Source organism: Aspergillus versicolor, assembly GCF_001890125.1.
Source record: "Aspergillus versicolor CBS 583.65 unplaced genomic scaffold ASPVEscaffold_1, whole genome shotgun sequence".
Lineage (NCBI taxonomy): Eukaryota > Fungi > Ascomycota > Eurotiomycetes > Eurotiales > Aspergillaceae > Aspergillus > Aspergillus versicolor.
Genome location: NW_024467524.1, coordinates 700522 through 716414, shown reverse-complemented (window position 1 = coordinate 716414; position 15893 = coordinate 700522). Strand labels below are relative to the sequence as shown.

At 51.6% G+C, this 15893-nt stretch overlaps 6 protein-coding genes across 6 annotated transcripts; 3 read left to right on the top strand and 3 right to left on the bottom strand.

Annotated features, from left to right (window-relative positions):
• Window positions 1-163: 163 nt before the first annotated feature.
• On the bottom strand, window positions 164-967 carry ASPVEDRAFT_77823 (2-keto-4-pentenoate hydratase; the record flags this gene model as incomplete). The annotated part of the gene is made up of 1 exon (XM_040816447.1): window positions 164-967. One exon carries the CDS (start codon window positions 965-967, stop codon window positions 164-166), a length of 804 nt encoding a protein of 267 aa, XP_040661811.1.
• Window positions 968-1665: 698 nt separating this feature from the next.
• On the top strand, window positions 1666-2826 carry ASPVEDRAFT_120028 (uncharacterized protein; the record flags this gene model as incomplete). Its single annotated transcript, XM_040805760.1, has 3 exons — window positions 1666-2036; window positions 2093-2411; window positions 2476-2826. 3 exons carry the CDS (start codon window positions 1666-1668, stop codon window positions 2824-2826), a joined length of 1041 nt encoding a protein of 346 aa, XP_040661810.1.
• A 63-nt stretch (window positions 2827-2889) lies between these two features.
• Window positions 2890-3329, bottom strand: ASPVEDRAFT_215454 (uncharacterized protein). The gene is made up of 2 exons (XM_040809467.1): window positions 3020-3329; window positions 2890-2952 (listed from the first exon to the last, which is right to left on the bottom strand). The coding sequence occupies exon 1, from the start codon at window positions 3239-3241 to the stop codon at window positions 3020-3022; it is 222 nt and encodes a 73-aa protein (XP_040661809.1). The 5' UTR covers window positions 3242-3329; the 3' UTR covers window positions 2890-2952.
• A 75-nt stretch (window positions 3330-3404) lies between these two features.
• ASPVEDRAFT_35375 (uncharacterized protein) lies at window positions 3405-5685 on the top strand. Its single transcript, XM_040810981.1, has 6 exons — window positions 3405-3957; window positions 4033-4294; window positions 4357-4548; window positions 4604-4765; window positions 4816-5048; window positions 5108-5685. The coding sequence occupies exons 1-6, from the start codon at window positions 3853-3855 to the stop codon at window positions 5534-5536; spliced, it is 1383 nt and encodes a 460-aa protein (XP_040661808.1). The 5' UTR covers window positions 3405-3852; the 3' UTR covers window positions 5537-5685.
• Window positions 5686-6264: 579 nt separating this feature from the next.
• Window positions 6265-9242, bottom strand: ASPVEDRAFT_35372 (uncharacterized protein). The gene is made up of 9 exons (XM_040810980.1): window positions 9077-9242; window positions 8905-9024; window positions 8719-8849; window positions 8538-8669; window positions 7942-8486; window positions 7618-7891; window positions 7385-7560; window positions 7145-7325; window positions 6265-7086 (listed from the first exon to the last, which is right to left on the bottom strand). The coding sequence occupies exons 1-9, from the start codon at window positions 9127-9129 to the stop codon at window positions 6410-6412; spliced, it is 2289 nt and encodes a 762-aa protein (XP_040661807.1). The 5' UTR covers window positions 9130-9242; the 3' UTR covers window positions 6265-6409.
• Window positions 9243-10683: 1441 nt separating this feature from the next.
• On the top strand, window positions 10684-14365 carry ASPVEDRAFT_48319 (uncharacterized protein; the record flags this gene model as incomplete). Its single annotated transcript, XM_040813989.1, has 3 exons — window positions 10684-12196; window positions 12849-14190; window positions 14245-14365. The coding sequence occupies 3 exons, from the start codon at window positions 10684-10686 to the stop codon at window positions 14363-14365; spliced, it is 2976 nt and encodes a 991-aa protein (XP_040661806.1).
• Between the last annotated feature and the right edge of the window lie 1528 nt (window positions 14366-15893).

Genomic DNA, 15893 nt, shown 5'->3' with positions numbered 1-15893 from the left:
GTCCTCCACTGAGTTCACAAGCTTTCGCGGCCGGAGAACCTGTTTCGAGCCCGTATCTACTTACTGACAACTGTGAAGTATCTACTTGCCTTCAACCTCTTCAACAACACTCAGCAGAAGCTTGGACTTTGGAGCTTGAACTTGATGGTGTCTAATATTAACTCTATATTTTGGATTTGGTTGGGGACACGACATCAAACTCAATGGTCCCCCATCCCTCAAAAGTACAGGTCCACCGTCCCTCTTTCTCCATGGGCACAGCCTGCAGGCAACTACCGGGCATGATCACCTGGCCAGCCTTGAACTCAATGCCATATTCAGCGAGCCTGTTCGCCAACCAAGCAACAGCACCCAAAGGGTTCCCAAGAACATTCCTTGTGTTCCCCCGCATCACCTCTGTGCCATTGAACTCCAGAACTCCCTGAATATCATTGAGCGCGATATCCGTGACCTTTCGCGGTGAACCACCGAGGATAATGGCGCCCGTGGATCCATTGTCCGCCAACGTATCCGCAAGCCCAATGTTCCAGTTCTTGACCCGCGAGTCGATAATCTCAATCGCCGGGACGGCGTAGTCGATGGCGTTGATCACATCGGCGACTGTGACGTGCGGGCCCTTGAGATCCTTGCTCAGCACAAATGCGGGCTCGAGCTCGACAAACGGCTTGATGAACTTCTCACGGTGCAGCGGCGTGCCTTCGTATGTGAACGAGCTTGCGTGCAGGAAGCCGTAGTCTGGGTGGTCAAGACCGAAGGCGGTTTGCATTACTTTGGCGATGTTGCCCAGCTTGTATCCGACTAGCCGGTCGCCGTTCTTGATGGCATACTCCGAGTTGACCTGCTGGACTCTGAATGCGCTCTCGGCATCGAGCGCCGGCCATGTCTTTGAGGGCGGATCGATGGGCTTTGCTTCGGCGCGGGCTTTGCGCAGCACCCCGGCGACGTCGTTTAGATCGAAGCTGGACATTTTTTTTTCTTCTCTGGAGGAAAGAGAGGGTATGAAGGAGGGAGGAGGAATAAGGCAGATTGGTGATGACGGCTTGTCTACTGTGTATCGGCGGGTTCTAATACTTATAATATAGCCTACGTGATGGCGAGCTTCGCTGTCAAACAATTTCCCCCTCGGGGAACGCAAGATCTGGAGCTTCAAGCTTCTCCAATTTAGGGACAGATCCGATCATTGCCGGAGAAGCTGGTGTGTTGGGATGGGACCGTCGGAAGAGAAGCCGAAGAAGCCGAGATAGACGCATATTGAACCCGAAAGTGGCCCAGATCAAACCCGAGCCCGACCTTCCAAACAACCCCTGGGCAGGGTTTAAAGTCTGGATTCTTTTAGTATATCAAAGATCGGGTTCCCACCGATCCCCGCGCGGGTTGGATCCTATCTTATATCAAGGCAGCCCTAGATACTCCCCGGGGAAGCTCCCTATCAACCTATCTATACGCCTCGGAGAGAGCCGACTTCGGGCATCATGCGATGGCACTGGGTCACGATGCTTCGAGCTACCACGAGACATCATGCGGAGACCTGGAGTTGGTAGACGTGGGGTTCCAACTGTTCAGGTTATATAAACTTCCTGCTGGGTGTGTGACCCAACAACCAACACTTCATTCTTCAGGCTTCAATAAGACTCCCTTATACACACAAAACACAAACCACCAACAATGGCACCTTCAGCATCTTTCATCGACGATGTCGAGCCCCCTGTCGTTATCGGCCCTACCACAAAGAAGGCCACTAGACCTTCCAGCGAGCTGCCCCAGTCGCTGATCCAGGCGGCAAGGGCCACAAAGAAAGAGGACTTTGATCCCTCCAAGCACTTGGGCTTCCAGTACCCAAAGACCATCTATACTATGGAGCAGATTGGACTCCAGGGACAGGGCATCTCGCCTCACGCTGGCTCTGAGCCCTTCCCGCTCTTCACCCAGGAGGCCATTGCCCAAATGAGGGCGGAGATCTTCTCCGAGCAGGTTCTCGCTGAGTGCCAGTACTCTTCATCCTTCAATAAGCACATGGTCCGGGGCATGGGCCCAGCGTAAGTCCAACCAATACCTCGCCACGACATGAGATCACGTTTGCTAATTATACTAGCCGCGCTCCCTTCACATACGACGCCTGGAAGTCGCCAGAAGTCCTAGAAAAGATCTCAGCAGTTGCAGGAATTGACCTTGTGCCTTCCATCGACTTTGAAATCGCCAACATCAATATCTCCATCCGGGACGAGAACTCGAAGGTGCAACAGAGTGTGGACCTCGGGTCTGACCAAGAACTTCCCGCCGTCGCCTGGCACTACGACAGTTTCCCATTCGTGTGCGTTACAATGCTTTCGGACTGCACAGACATGGTCGGTGGAGAGACTGCCCTAAGAACCCCCAGTGGTGATATCATGAAAGTCCGCGGTCCCGCCATGGTAAGCTTCCCTCTCCATATACCCCCCCTGCTATATATATCCAGTAGTTAACACGACTTCACAGGGAACCGCCGTTGTCCTCCAAGGACGATACATCGAGCACCAGGCCCTCAAAGCCCTCGGCGGTCGCGAGCGTATCAGCATGGTCACCTGCTTCCGACCAAAGTCGCCCCTGATCAAGGACGAGACTGTCCTGGTTGGTGTGCGCGGCATCAGCGAGATCTCTGAACTCTACACCCAATACACGGAATACAGACTAGAGATCCTAGAGGAGCGCATTCGCGACAAGCTGAGAAAGGAGCGCGAGCGCGGGATTGCTAAGCGGCCGTATGACATTGCTGGCACAAAGCGCTGGCTCACGCACCAAAAGCAGTTTATTGAGTCGATGTTGACGGAGATTCAGGACCTAGATTGAATAGATACATAGTTTGGTGGTAGTGTACGGAGTAGTGTATGATGGATTAATGAATTTCTTTGTTGTTACTCTGGCTATACTACTTGAATCTGTTAGAAATAACAGTTAAATACATTCGGTAGTAATCTACAAGATTTTAGCTCTTCACTCCGACAACAGTACCATGATGCTAAAAGAGTGCACGATCACATACTCAATCGCCAACGCGAGGGACGACATAACCCACCCGACAACTAAGCCAAACTTTACATGGTCTGCCCAGATAACACGGAAGCGGCTCGGAATAAATGCATGCACATTCCAAGAAGAAGACATCCAAGCCGCCAGGTCCTTCCATCCCATGGCAGTATGCACGAACAAGGCAAGGAGACAACTGCACGAGGAATCCACACCACTTGATCTCTAGATGCATCATAATGCCGGCACTGTTCGGGTAATTGGCACGATCGATGCTGATGTCAGTAGATGAGGTATATTATATATCAAAACCCATAAAATATATAATGATTTCGCTAGTGCTGCGGGTTAAGAGACCCCGAAGAGGCCCCGGTGAAAGCCCAGCAGGACTAGCGAGAAACGACATCATCGCCGTCAAGAGTGCAGCACCTGATCCCAGAAGAGTAGGATACGGGCAATCATTACGTCGTCTCGCAGCAGGCCGGTTGGAATAGGGACGGCTACCGGGTATGCTGTTCGCTGCTCTGAGTGACTCAAAATAATAATGTAAAGAGAAAGCTCTCGGGAGCTGGCCGAGGGGCGACAATGGAACCGAGCCCCGCGCTCCGAAGGGAACCAAGTCACCTCAACCAACTCAACCAAGTCTCCAATCTCCATCTCCAGTCTCCAGTCTCCACCGAAGTATGAGAGGCACGCTGTGGGGGGACCCCAGAATCCGACTGTTTTCTCGAATCCGACCTCCTGTCATTGGCCTGCCATGCGCTGTGTCCGGTATAAAAGGTTGACACCGTCAGCCCTCGCCCCTGCGCTCTGCCAGGTGCAAATTGCACAGTCGATTTTTCTCTCAAAATGGCGGCTCCCAACCTGAAAGATGAAGAGCCTATGCAGATTGAGCATACCACCCACGACGATGTCTTTGGAGAGATCACGGACGAGGGTCCCAACTACCGCAATGTGCATACTTACCTCCACTCACTTCTGATTGCGTCCTCATGAGTCAATGGAACGCTAATCACTTTCACTCACCAGGTCGGGTTCGTAGGAACCGTCATTCTCATGATGAAGACCCAGATTGGCATGGGTGTTTTGGCCATCCCGTCTGCCTTGGACGTCCTGGGTATGGTCCCGGGCATTATCTGTCTGATTATCGTTGCCTGCATCACCACCTGGTCCGGCTATATCATCGGCACGTTCAAGCTTCAGCACCGTGAGGTCTACAGTATCGACGACGCTGGTCAGATAATGTTTGGCCTGCCAGGCCGACTTATCCTCTCGGCTGGATTCTGTCTTTGTATGTTCCTTACCCAAGCCTGTTCTAAGGTCATTTCATGGATAGCCGCTAACACTACGCAGACTACATTTTCAACAGCGGCTCCGCTATTCTCAGTCTCTCGATCGGCTTCAACGCTGTCTCGACGCATGCGACTTGCACCGCTGTTTTTGTCGCCATTTCCGCCATCGCCGGGTTTGCCTTTTCTAGTATCCGGACCCTGGGCCGAATCACTTGGCTTGCATGGATCGGCCTACCATGCATCCTTATTGCAAGTATGTCGTGTTTGTTTAGTCTTTAGCCAGATACGCCACATACTAACGCTGTTAGTTATTATGGTTACCATTGCAGTTGGTGTGCAGGACCGCCCGGATGCTGCACCAAAGACAGACGGCCCTTGGGTTTCTGACTGGAAGGTTGCTGGCGACCCTACCTTTGCAGAGGGCATTGCGGCCGTTTCAAACCTCTTGTTTGCCTTTTCTGGAACTCCTGGTGAGTAAAGTCGTTACAGGATACGGTAACTCAATATTAATCCTCGACAGGGTTCTTCTCGATCGTCTCCGAGATGCGCGATCCCAGCAAGTATCCGGCTGCCATGCTCATTTGCCAGTCTGGTGTTACAGCCGTGTACCTGATCATCGGCTGTGTGGTTTACTACTACTGCGGTTCATATGTCTCGTCACCGGCTCTCAGTTCCGCCGGTGCCCTTATCAAGATCATCAGTTACGCCTTTGCCATACCGGGTCTTCTCGCAACAATGACCATCGTCACACACGTAAGACCCAGCTAATCAGAAAGACTGGGGCATCACTAACAATATTTCTTCGGTTCTAGATTCCCTCGAAGTTTATCTTCGTCCACATTCTCCGAGGCTCCCGGCACCTCAACTCCAACTCCCCAATCCACTGGGCGACCTGGCTCGGCTGCACTTTCGGAATCACACTCATTGCATACATCATTGCTAGCACTATCCCAGTATTCGACGCGCTCGTGTCGCTCATCGGTGCCCTTCTCGGCCCCGTCATGTGCATCCAACCCATGGGCTGCATGTGGCTGTACGACAACTGGGCCAAGGGCAAGAACGAGCCGAAAAAGAGCAAGCGCTGGATGCTTTTGGCCGGGTGGAGTGTGCTCCTTGTTGTTATCGGTACCTTCTTAATGGTTGCTGGTACTTATGGCTCCGTCAAAGGTATCATGGATGTTTACAATGAGAGTGGAGGATCGAGTGCCTTTTCTTGTAAGGACAACTCGAACTCGATTTAGCTTGAACCTTTAATATCGGGGTTACTGGGCAGGGGAAGGATGGCAGGCGGATGATAGAAAGATAGACAATCTCAACAAGACGGATATAGATATTTTGTTACAGCGAGTTTATAGCACTACGGACATAGACAAGAAATTCTCACGACTTCCAAAAAATTTACAGTCTCAGGGCATACCACCCCAATCGCTGTCTACCCGACCTGCGTATTCTTGTACCTGACATCGGAGACAACCGGAAGGATTCTCACATATCCATCCTGCCACTCCACTAATATGCTCGGCTTTGAGGCTTATGCAGCGATCTCGGCTGCGGCTGCGGCTGCGGCTGGGCCAGGGCCAGACCCGGCTGGGGGAGGGATTCAACTACTTAATGCGTTATAGCTTGGATTGCGGAGTGCTTACACATATTCTCCTGCCGGCTGCACCGATCACTACGTACCTGAGTATAGTACAAGTACGGATATCAAGTACCGACGGAAGCTGGAATGGAATCGTTCTACCCGATGGCCAGTGCTGCTGGGCTCATCGGGACGAAACCGCGGCGAGCTGAGTCTCGTTCTATTTTCCAAATGTGGAATATGAGGTATTTATCCAGGTTCAGGGTTCATGTTTATCTTTATACGGAGTGCAGAGCACGTATAACTCGGAATGAAGCCGATGGAAAGCCGAATGGCATTTGAGTCAAAGGTATAGCCATGGCCACTGCATTACCAGGTAATAACCACCGGCATCCGGCAAAATAAAAACAAGAGGTATTCTATTCCCAAACCCAACCAAAGTCTATCTATCTATCTATCTATCTACTTATTCATAACGCTCATCCAGACTCATACTTCATACTAATTAATCAACCGATGCTCATATCATATCACATCATACACTCCCCTTCCACGACGGACTCGGATCCAACACACTGCTCTCCGAGCCCCCAATCTGCTCGATAATCGACAGGAACTCGTACGACGATATCCCGATCTCACTAAGCAGCTCTGCGCTGTTCGCTAGATGGGGCAGGGATGAGGGCGACGAGTGCAGGTCGCCGTATGGGCCATGCACGTGTGTGTGCGCGTGTGCATCCATCCCTAATGCCGGATCAATAACCCCCGTAGGGTCATGCATATGCGGATGTTGGAGCTGGTGGTGGTGGTTGGGATGACCCTGACCCTGACTGTGGATATACCCCTGCGCATCAACAGGATGTATATCCCCCGCGCTACCCATGACATTCGCATTCACATTCACATTCTCAGCCGCCCCTGCTCCAGCATTCATATACCCCTCAGGCGTGGCGAGGGTCAAAGCCTGCAGCCCGGCGCGCTCAATCCTCGCCGCTAGTTCTTTGAAGAGGCTTTCCAGATGCGAGAGTTCTGTCTTGCGCGCTGCGGCGAGCATATTTCCCTTCGAAACCATTTCGTCTAGGATCGAGTGTGCTTCGTGGCTCCAGCTGTAGCCGGGAGTGCTGTCGGTGGAGTGTGGGAAGAGCGTGTTTGCTATCATTAGGTGGAGGGCGGCGCCGTAGGTTACTTCCATCTCGAAGGGGAGGAAGACTTCTATGGGGATTGTTAGCATGGGTAGCTGTGCTGGTTTGGTTAGGATCGAGGGGCCTACCTAGAAGACTGTTTTCGTCAGTTAAGATCTGGAGTGTTTTAAGGGCTGACTTTATCCCCGTCGATATTAGGGCTTTGGTTGGTGCGAGGAAGCTCTGCCACTCCTCTACTCCGTGGGTTGATCGTTCTAGCCGCTCTTTGAGGACGGATAGAAGGAGGGGTCGTGTTGCGACGAAGACGCACTGTGCAAACGGAATATCAGTATTAATTGTGTTAGTTGGTTAGTCGGACTCAGGCTTACTTGGTGGTATAAAAGGGTGATATAGCGGGTGCCTTTTGGCATCGTCTCGACTGAGTTTGAGGTCTTGGGGTGGACGATTTCTTCGATCTCCCGGGCGTAGACAGTCATGGTCTGGAGGATTGTTCTCGTTTTATCTAGGAACGCCCCCAGCTCGGTTTTTTCGTTTTTGTAGATTGCTTGGTCGCGAAACAGTTAGCGTTTATTTTCACAATACAACAACAAGCTAGTCTTACTTGTCAAGATGGACGAAAACAAGTATGACAGTTTCACGTGCAGGCTTAGGGTAGCGTCTCGCCTTGATCCTGTATTCGCAGGCTTCAGTACGGTGGTAATGTCGCTATCCTGGGTAGTCATCGGCAGGCCCAGAGAGGATGAAACATGGCGGTCCATCACATAGAGCGTCCACCAGAGGTTGCGGCAGCGATCCACAGTATCGGCGCCCAGTTCTTCCTCTGGCAGCTCTGTGTGCAGCCCGTCGAGTTGGGCTATTCGGATTGCTTGTCCAATCTGGGCTTGTTAGTTATTCGAGCGGCAATCAGCCTGCGGGAAGGACTCACGTATACGTGTGCTGACTCCCGGTGGTCAATGGAGTAGAGGTACAGTCCGGTCAGAGCGAGGACTTCAACGGCAAGGAGGCCGTCGGTCCAGAGATTCGTATAATCGGGCATGAGAGACATGGCACGCAGGAAGAACTTGGACCCAGGCGCATCCTTGGTGTTGCGAGATCGGAGGAGGAATGCGTTGCCGAAGGCAAGGACCAGAAGAAAGTGTACGAACCAGAGGCGGTTTTCAGTGGCCTTTTGGAGGGAATTCCCGGAATAGAACTCCTGTAAGCGAGCTGTAAATGACTCTTCATCGAAGAATCGATAGTGCTGGTCGAGATGGTGTTTGACCGTGTTGAAAAGGTAGAGTGCGTCATCGATCGAAGGCAGTCCGCTGATATCAGGAGGATCCTCGGCCGGCGCTGATCGCCAACGTAACGGATAGACCTCTTTATCTAGGGAGCTTGGGACTTTGTATGGAGATTCCAGGTGGAGGTTTTCCGCCATCATGAGAGACAGCCGGGTAGTCAAAGACCATAGCGATGTTGGCGCCAGCCATACTAGATCGAGAGGTTAACAATAGTCATTTTGATACTAATTTTGATACTCACTCCAGCCGCTTTTGCCTTTGTAGAGACCATTAACTGTTCTCGATGGTAAAGTGAACGGGTTGGTCCAAACATTGTGCTCCGGGCTGATGGTGTGATATGCAGGTAGCTCCTCCTGATGAGGCCCCGTACTCACTATTATCAGTCAGTAACAGGCCTCCTGTCACCTCTGCATCTCTCTTACCAGAACATGTCGTGTCCACTTCGGCTACAGACCCAAAAGCGACATCAGCAGATCGCTTGGACCCCGGTGAGGGCTCCTGTCGCTGTGGAGTTTGATGACCTTTTGCTTGCTGGATTAACTCCTGAAGATATCTGCGCAGGTTGTTGGTCGAAATTCTTCATAGTCTGTAAAAACAGAAGTACAAACCTCTCGTCAACCATGACCTTGTTGGCATCTGTATAGTGGCATTCAATGCCGCGCCGCTGGCAGTTGGCACATGGATCAGCGCCAGAACATTTTATCTTGCTCTGCCGGCAAGCGATGCACCTGCTACGAGTCAGCTGTGGACGTATTTCTTAAGAAATGGCAAAGTTCTCACGCGTTCGAAGTCCGTTTTGGCTTATACGGTTCAGCCTGCGCCTGTGCTGCCATTGGGCCAGAGTGCGTCAGGGGATATGCTCGTCTTTTGGCACATCAATAAAATCGCAGCAGTTGTATGGCGGGGGAAATGAAGAGCCGCCGGACGACCATGGGCGATTATATTATTATGTTGAGACTTCACCGTGGTGGTAGAGCCAGACTCAATGGCCAACACCCCGCACAGCTTTCCCACAACCACCGGTTCATATTATTACCCCAAACCATTAAGACACTTCCCCACTACTTCAGAAAGCAAAACCTGAAATATCGACATTATTGGAACCTTGGCAGGATCGTTAAGCTTTTTTGTCTACAACTAGAATTAACCGGGGTGCCGTCTGGAGTGTTACTGTTGATTCCTCGATGCCGAAGACCGACCATGGACTGTTGCACTAAACAATACTTGTGTCGGTTTTTCTCCTGCTTACCATTCTAGCAGAGACGTCGTTGAAATCCTCCGGAAATGCTCCGGGTAGTACTGACAGCTGGGATCCAAATTTCCACGATTGCCACACAAGACACCACGGGGACTCGGTAAACACAACCGAGTATATAGATTGAACACGCTGTTCAGCCCCTGCACGCCCTGGCCTGCACATGGCTGAGGCTGGTTATCGTGTGAATTGCCTCAAAAGGAGAACATTTCCCCCCGCATCTGACGCGAGGCTCGGGTTCCATCCGAGATCATCCCTTCGATTGATGCGATTCGAGGACTGGAAGCGTTCAAGCGAGCGGCGGGCCAAGTGGGGTCATGTGACTCTGCTCGTCGGGTTCTCCACAGTCTGGCCCGAATCTCGCATTTTTTCTCCAAACAGAGTCAAGTTCGATTTAAGCATCGGGATTGTCTTGGCCCCCGCCATGGCACCATCTGTTGAGGTGAGGGTTGAGACGACATATGGAACTCTGGGATTCATGGCCGAGAAACCCGATCTCAGTGGCATTTTGAAGAAACCAAGCTTGAACCAAGGTCCATCTGGCTTCTGCCCTGTGCTCTCCGGAGTCGGACTGAACCGATTATGTGAGAGTGACGTCGGCTTCTCAATCCGAGACGCTTGCCACTACTGTCCTCACTACCAGTAACAACAGTCTTGCCGAATATCGGCTTCTCTGCTCACCCAACTTTCAAGCTCGCGGGTCAGGTCTGTCTGAATCTTGGCATGCTTGGTTGATCCTCGACTATTGCAGCTGGCTAGATCCCCCTATCGGCCTCTTTCCGTTGAACGTGCCCGAGGTGAAAATTCTGGTGACGGGTTGGGATTCGATATTCAATCGTGATCACGTTTCCAGCTGCGAATCACGTCGATCAGTGTCTGGAATCCTCCACCTTATACCAAATTACCAGCATACTACTCCCAAAGAGGGCAATACCTTGAGAAATGGAGCTCTCCGCCATGGGGTTAGCCATCTAGAGACAAGAGACAAGAGACCCGAGGCCCAGATTTATGGAATCCAAGACTTCGCTTGCATTTGTGTGGCCCTGGATACTTCTTTGAAAGAATATATATTGGCCGCTGCTCCACGACAAGCAATTGTAGCACCGCGGCGCCGAGAATTGGTAACTTCGAAATGACAAGCTACGAGGAAAAACAAATGCAAGACCGAACTCAAGCTGAGTCCTCCGGTATCTTCGATTCCCCTGAGAGTGACACGGCCACACTCTCTTGGGACGATCATAGGGACCCCGAAAATCCTTACAACTGGCCGCTGTCACGGAAATGGACTCTGACAGGCCTTGCCGCCTTTGCGACATTCGTCTCTATGATGAATGGAACTATAATTACGGTTGCACACTTCGAGATCACGGAACTCTTCCACGTTAGCGACGCCTCATTTCCGCATTCCTACTGGCCTGTTACAACGTGGGCTTCCGGCGGCGCATGCTCTGCCCTGTTTATACTTCCATTGACAGAGGACTTTGGAACTCGACCTGTCTTTCTTATTACATATATTTTATTCCTCTGCTTCCTCATTCCCCAAGCTTTGGCCCAGAACTTTGCCACATTGGTAGTCACACGGTTCTTTGCTGGCTGCTGTGTTGCCATCCTGGCCAATACGGCTGCTGCAGTCGCCGGAAATGTTTGGAATACAGAGTGGTCTAGGTCAATTCCTGTCAGTCTTTATATCCTTGGCTACATGGGTGGTAGCAGTATGGGGCCGGTGATGGGAGCTGCAATCTACCAATCCTTGTCATGGAGGTGGATCAGCTACATGCAGCTCATCTATTTCGGGGCGCTGTTTCCGATCTATTACTTCCTTTTCCACGAGACACGCAGCGACGCAATCCTTGCAAGCCGAGCCCGGGCCCTGCGAAAAAACGGCAAGGGTGATCCTGCAGGGCAAGCGGCCGGACCCTCTTCGCATCATCTGAGTCTACAGCAGCTCATCGTCAGCTCCACAAGGCCGGTGGTTCTTTTCTGCACCGAACCTGTTCTTTTTGTGTCCACATTATGGTCGGCTTTCACTGTGGGGACCCTGTTTCTTTTCACACAATCAGTCGAGCAGGTCTTCATGGAGCTGTACGATTACACCGTCTCGCAAACCGGGTTTGTTCAGGCCTCGATAGTCATCGGCGAATGCATAGGCTTCTTGTTATGCTTCGTATCGAGGAGGCTATACTTCGCATCCGCGTCTCGAAACACCGAAGTACCGGGAACTCCGATCCCAGAGGCCAGACTTTATATGGCTGTCCTTGGCGGAGTGTTCGGCATAGCTGGTGGTATGTTCACCTACGCCTGGACTTCATACACTTTCATCCCGTGGATCGCCCCGACGATCAGTCTAGGTATGGTCGGAGCCGGCAGTGTGTTAGTCGTGGCCGGGGTGTCAGACTATGTGGTCGATGCCTACAGCCAATACGCCGGTAGCGGAATTGGCGCCGTTGCGACAGGGGAGAACCTCTTTTCTGCTTTCCTGCCCCTGGCGACTATGAGCATGTACACCAACCTCGGATTTCAGTGGGCGAGCACATTGCTGGCTTTTATTTCCCTGTTTCTTGCTCTTGTCCCGACGTTGATGTTTTTCTACGGGAAAGAAGTCCGTGCTCGCAGTCCTTTTATGAATGGGTTGATGAAGGACGCTGGTAAGAATACCGAAATGGTATAGTTTTAGCTCACTTGTTATGATTTTGGTGAATGGTGGAATATTGGTGCCTCAAAAATGTTGTTGTTAGACGCTATAGACAACATGCTTAGATATAGAGAATCTTATACTATCGATTTTACATCATCATAAGACCTGCATTGGCATAAGATAACAACTCACGTAGACATTCACCCTATTTGGTGCGCTAAACACTTTCTGCACGATCAAGCAGTCGCTGTTACCAGTTCCAACACTAATTACCCCTCCCCCCGTACTCCAGATCCACAATAATATCGGGGTTGAATCTAGACCCAGCTACTCTTTTGATATGTCATAGCTCTTAGTGGAGAGTGCGCCCTCGGGTCAGGGCCCGAGAAGGCCCACTGCCCTCGGGTTCTCAAAGTATGACGAACCCGATCTCACGCCTCCAACACCGAAGGGCTCGGATGGTGAATACGGCGTCATTGTTTGGGGAAGTGGGATGTCGGAACACTTATAAGCTTGCAGAATGGAGGGGTTCGCTGTTAGAATCGTTGGTTTTAAGCTATCACCTGTCTCCTTAATCTCCTCGCCTTTCGTTCCCTACCCTCTACCAGGCAAATAATACCTTCCCCTCACAATGGCCCCCTCATTTGCATCCAACCTAAAAGACCCCAGCCTCTTCGTCGAGAAGTCCTTCATCGACGGCCAGTGGGTCGCCGCGAAATCAGGCAAGACCTTCAACGTCTACAACCCCGCCACCGAAGAACTCATCGGCACCGCCCCGGAAGCAAACACTGAAGACGTCAACGCAGCCATCCAAGCTGCCGCGAAAGCCTTCCCTACATGGCGCGCCCAGTCCGGTCGCCAGCGCGGACGCATCCTGCGGTCCTTCTTCGACCAGATCATCGCGAATAAGGAGGACATTGGCAAGATCATCACGGCCGAGAACGGAAAGGCGAAGGGCGATGCCGAGGGCGAGGCGCTCTTCTCGTCCTCGTTCTTCGAGTGGTTCTCTGAGGAGGCTCCCCGCATCTACGGAGACGTTATCCCCCACAGCAACCCTACCCACCGGACGCAGGTGATCAAGGAACCCATTGGTGTTTGCGGTCTCATTACGCCCTGGAACTTCCCCATGGCTATGGGTGCGCGCAAGGTCGCGGCCGCCCTGGCTGCGGGATGCACCGTTGTCATGAAGTCCGACGGCCTGACGCCGTTCTCGTCGAATGTCCTGGCTGTTCTTGCGGAGCGCGCGGGCGTGCCTAAGGGTGTGATCAATGTTGTAACTGCGCTCGAGAACACGCCTGCTCTGGGGCTTGCGCTTTGCGAGTCTGACACTGTGAAGAAGATCTCGTTTACTGGTTCGACGCGCGTGGGTAAGCTGCTCATGTCGCAGTCTAGCAGCACGCTGAAGAAGCTGAGCTTGGAGCTTGGTGGTAATGCGCCGTTTATTGTCTTTGACGACGCAGATATCGAGACTGCTGTGGCGGCTGCTATTGCTAGCAAGTTCAAGGTTACTGGTCAGACCTGTGTGTGCGCGAACCGCTTCTTCGTCCAGGAGGGTATCTACGATAAGTTTAGCAAGCGCCTCGTCGAGGAGGTGAAGAAGTGCCAGGTTGGCAATGGCTCCAGCGCTGGTGTCACGCATGGACCTTTGACTAACGGCGTTGACAAGACGCAGGAGCACATCCAGGATGCTGTGAGCAAGAAGGCTACCGTGCTGCTTGGCGGCAACAAGCTGCCGTCTGTAGGCAAGAACTTCCATGAGCTTACTATCCTGGGTGATGTGAACGATTCCATGAAGGTTGCTAGCGAGGAGACTTTTGGCCCTCTTGCTGCGCTGTCCAAGTTCAAGACGGAGGATGAGGTTGTTCGCCGGGCGAACAGCGTCGAGGTCGGCCTGGCGTCGTACCTTATCACGAGCGACCTGGGCAAGGCCCACCGTGTCTCTGAACGATTGGAGTTTGGTATGGTTGCTATTAACACCGGTGTTATTTCTGACTCTGCTGCTCCGTAAGTTACCTTCTACCCTGACTTTGATAGGTACGGTTTACTAATTTCTACTAGATTCGGAGGTGTCAAGCACTCTGGTATGGGTCGCGAGGGCAGCAAGTACGGTATCGAAGACTATATCAGCATCAAGATGATTGTCACTGGTGGTATCAACACGGTGTACGCCAACTTGTAAGATTTCAATGGGAGAATGAGAAAAAAAAACGAAGCTCGCATGATGAGACAATATGGGATACTGGATTTTCAACCATCGATAGAATTATGTATTTGAGAAATGATAATGACCTTCCTCTGTTCATACCTTGCAGTACCAGCACATTGCTATATAGTTCTTAATCTGGTCTGCATCTAGTCGATTGTATTTTTTTATTTATAATTTTAAAATCCATGTTCATCCCTAATGACAGCCATCTAACATGTTTAAAATTCTCCTTCAAGGGTCCACACATTACTGGAGCATTTCCCAATTCACTAGGCACAGGTCACTCAGGTTACTGTGGAAACAGCCCAATCATGTCCGGCCTGCATGCAGATACACTGAGGGTACTTTCGTCCCCAGACAGTCGGGCACAGCTGCGAAAGGATATGACACCTGAAACGAGTAAATAGAGTTAGCACTTGGTGAACAGACCACGATCTACACTGTACTACAGTCTACTTTTAGACTTCTAGACCCGATGGTTCATTAGCAAGACGAACAGTCGGCGCTTATACAACTCTATTTTTAGACATCCCCGGACGATCGATCAAACAAAGAGATTAGAACATGAAACACGTTGAAGACCCCCCATCTTTTACACTACTGGGTCAGGGGAAATCCAGCGACGAATGAATTGTTGAACAGAGTCCACAAGGCTGATGCATGTTGAATCCAGGCGTCTGCCAAAACACGGCGCGAGGGTCGTGGAGTTGGTTGGAGGGCGGCTAAGATCGGTTGGCGCCTGTGGTTTCTAATCATAGCACAGGCCTCGCCTGGTTTTCACTTGCTGGTGGTGTCCTCCTGCCGTCTGTGCGAGAGAAGCTCGAGTCATTTATGATGTTTGGTTTAGTTCTGCTTTCATTGGAGGGGTTTAGTGAGTCAGTGACGTTGTTTGGAGACCGCTAATTCTGCGTGTGATGAGGGGCCATTGTGGGATGGGCACTGCAGTACAGAGTGGTCTGTGGTAGAACTCATAGTATGAGGAATGAGCCAGGCCTGGTAAGTCGATTAGAGCGAGAGATTAGATGAGCATGATGAAATATGGATCAGGGCACAGAGTACCAAGTATGGCGGCTGAGCGGCGAAATGGATTATGTGGTGGCGGGAGGTAATGAAGTGGGAGCCTGAGGCCCGCCCGACAACTCCGCTTCCAAGGTTGCCTCCTTAAGTTTGCCCCCCATCGCGGATTATTCATTCATGGGTCGCTGAAAGCAACAACACCCGTAGAGTCATCGACCACACTGTTCCGGGCGTGGACTCTGGATTTGCCATCGGATTGTTCTTGCGCATCTCATCATCCCCTCATTAATTCGCCTATCATTTCCACCGTCTTCAAGGTACCCTCATTTGCTGCTGTTGTTCTCCATCCCGGCCACCGCCTGACTGTCACGGACTTGTCTTGGCAGCGACAGACCTCCCTTTCACGCCTCCTCATCCATCACTCGACTCTTCTTTCCATCTCAAGCCTGTCGACCATCGCTCGAGGACCTTCTGCGGCCATCTC

Excerpts from the sequence above, each read along its gene's own strand:
- ASPVEDRAFT_35375 (XM_040810981.1), top strand. The coding sequence starts at position 3,853 with ATGGCGGCTCCCAACCTGAAAGATGAAGAGCCTATGCAGATTGAGCAT. Across the intron at positions 4,295-4,356 it reads CTCGGCTGGATTCTGTCTTT|ACTACATTTTCAACAGCGGC; the intron begins GTATGTTCCTTA and ends AACACTACGCAG. Across the intron at positions 4,549-4,603 it reads ACCATGCATCCTTATTGCAA|TTATTATGGTTACCATTGCA; the intron begins GTATGTCGTGTT and ends TAACGCTGTTAG.
- ASPVEDRAFT_35372 (XM_040810980.1), bottom strand. The coding sequence starts at position 9,129 with ATGGCAGCACAGGCGCAGGCTGAACCGTATAAGCCAAAACGGACTTCG. Across the intron at positions 7,326-7,384 it reads TCACCCTTTTATACCACCAA|TGCGTCTTCGTCGCAACACG; the intron begins GTAAGCCTGAGT and ends CCGTTTGCACAG. Across the intron at positions 7,087-7,144 it reads TGACGAAAACAGTCTTCTAG|AAGTCTTCCTCCCCTTCGAG; the intron begins GTAGGCCCCTCG and ends CAATCCCCATAG.
- ASPVEDRAFT_215454 (XM_040809467.1), bottom strand. The coding sequence starts at position 3,241 with ATGATGCATCTAGAGATCAAGTGGTGTGGATTCCTCGTGCAGTTGTCT.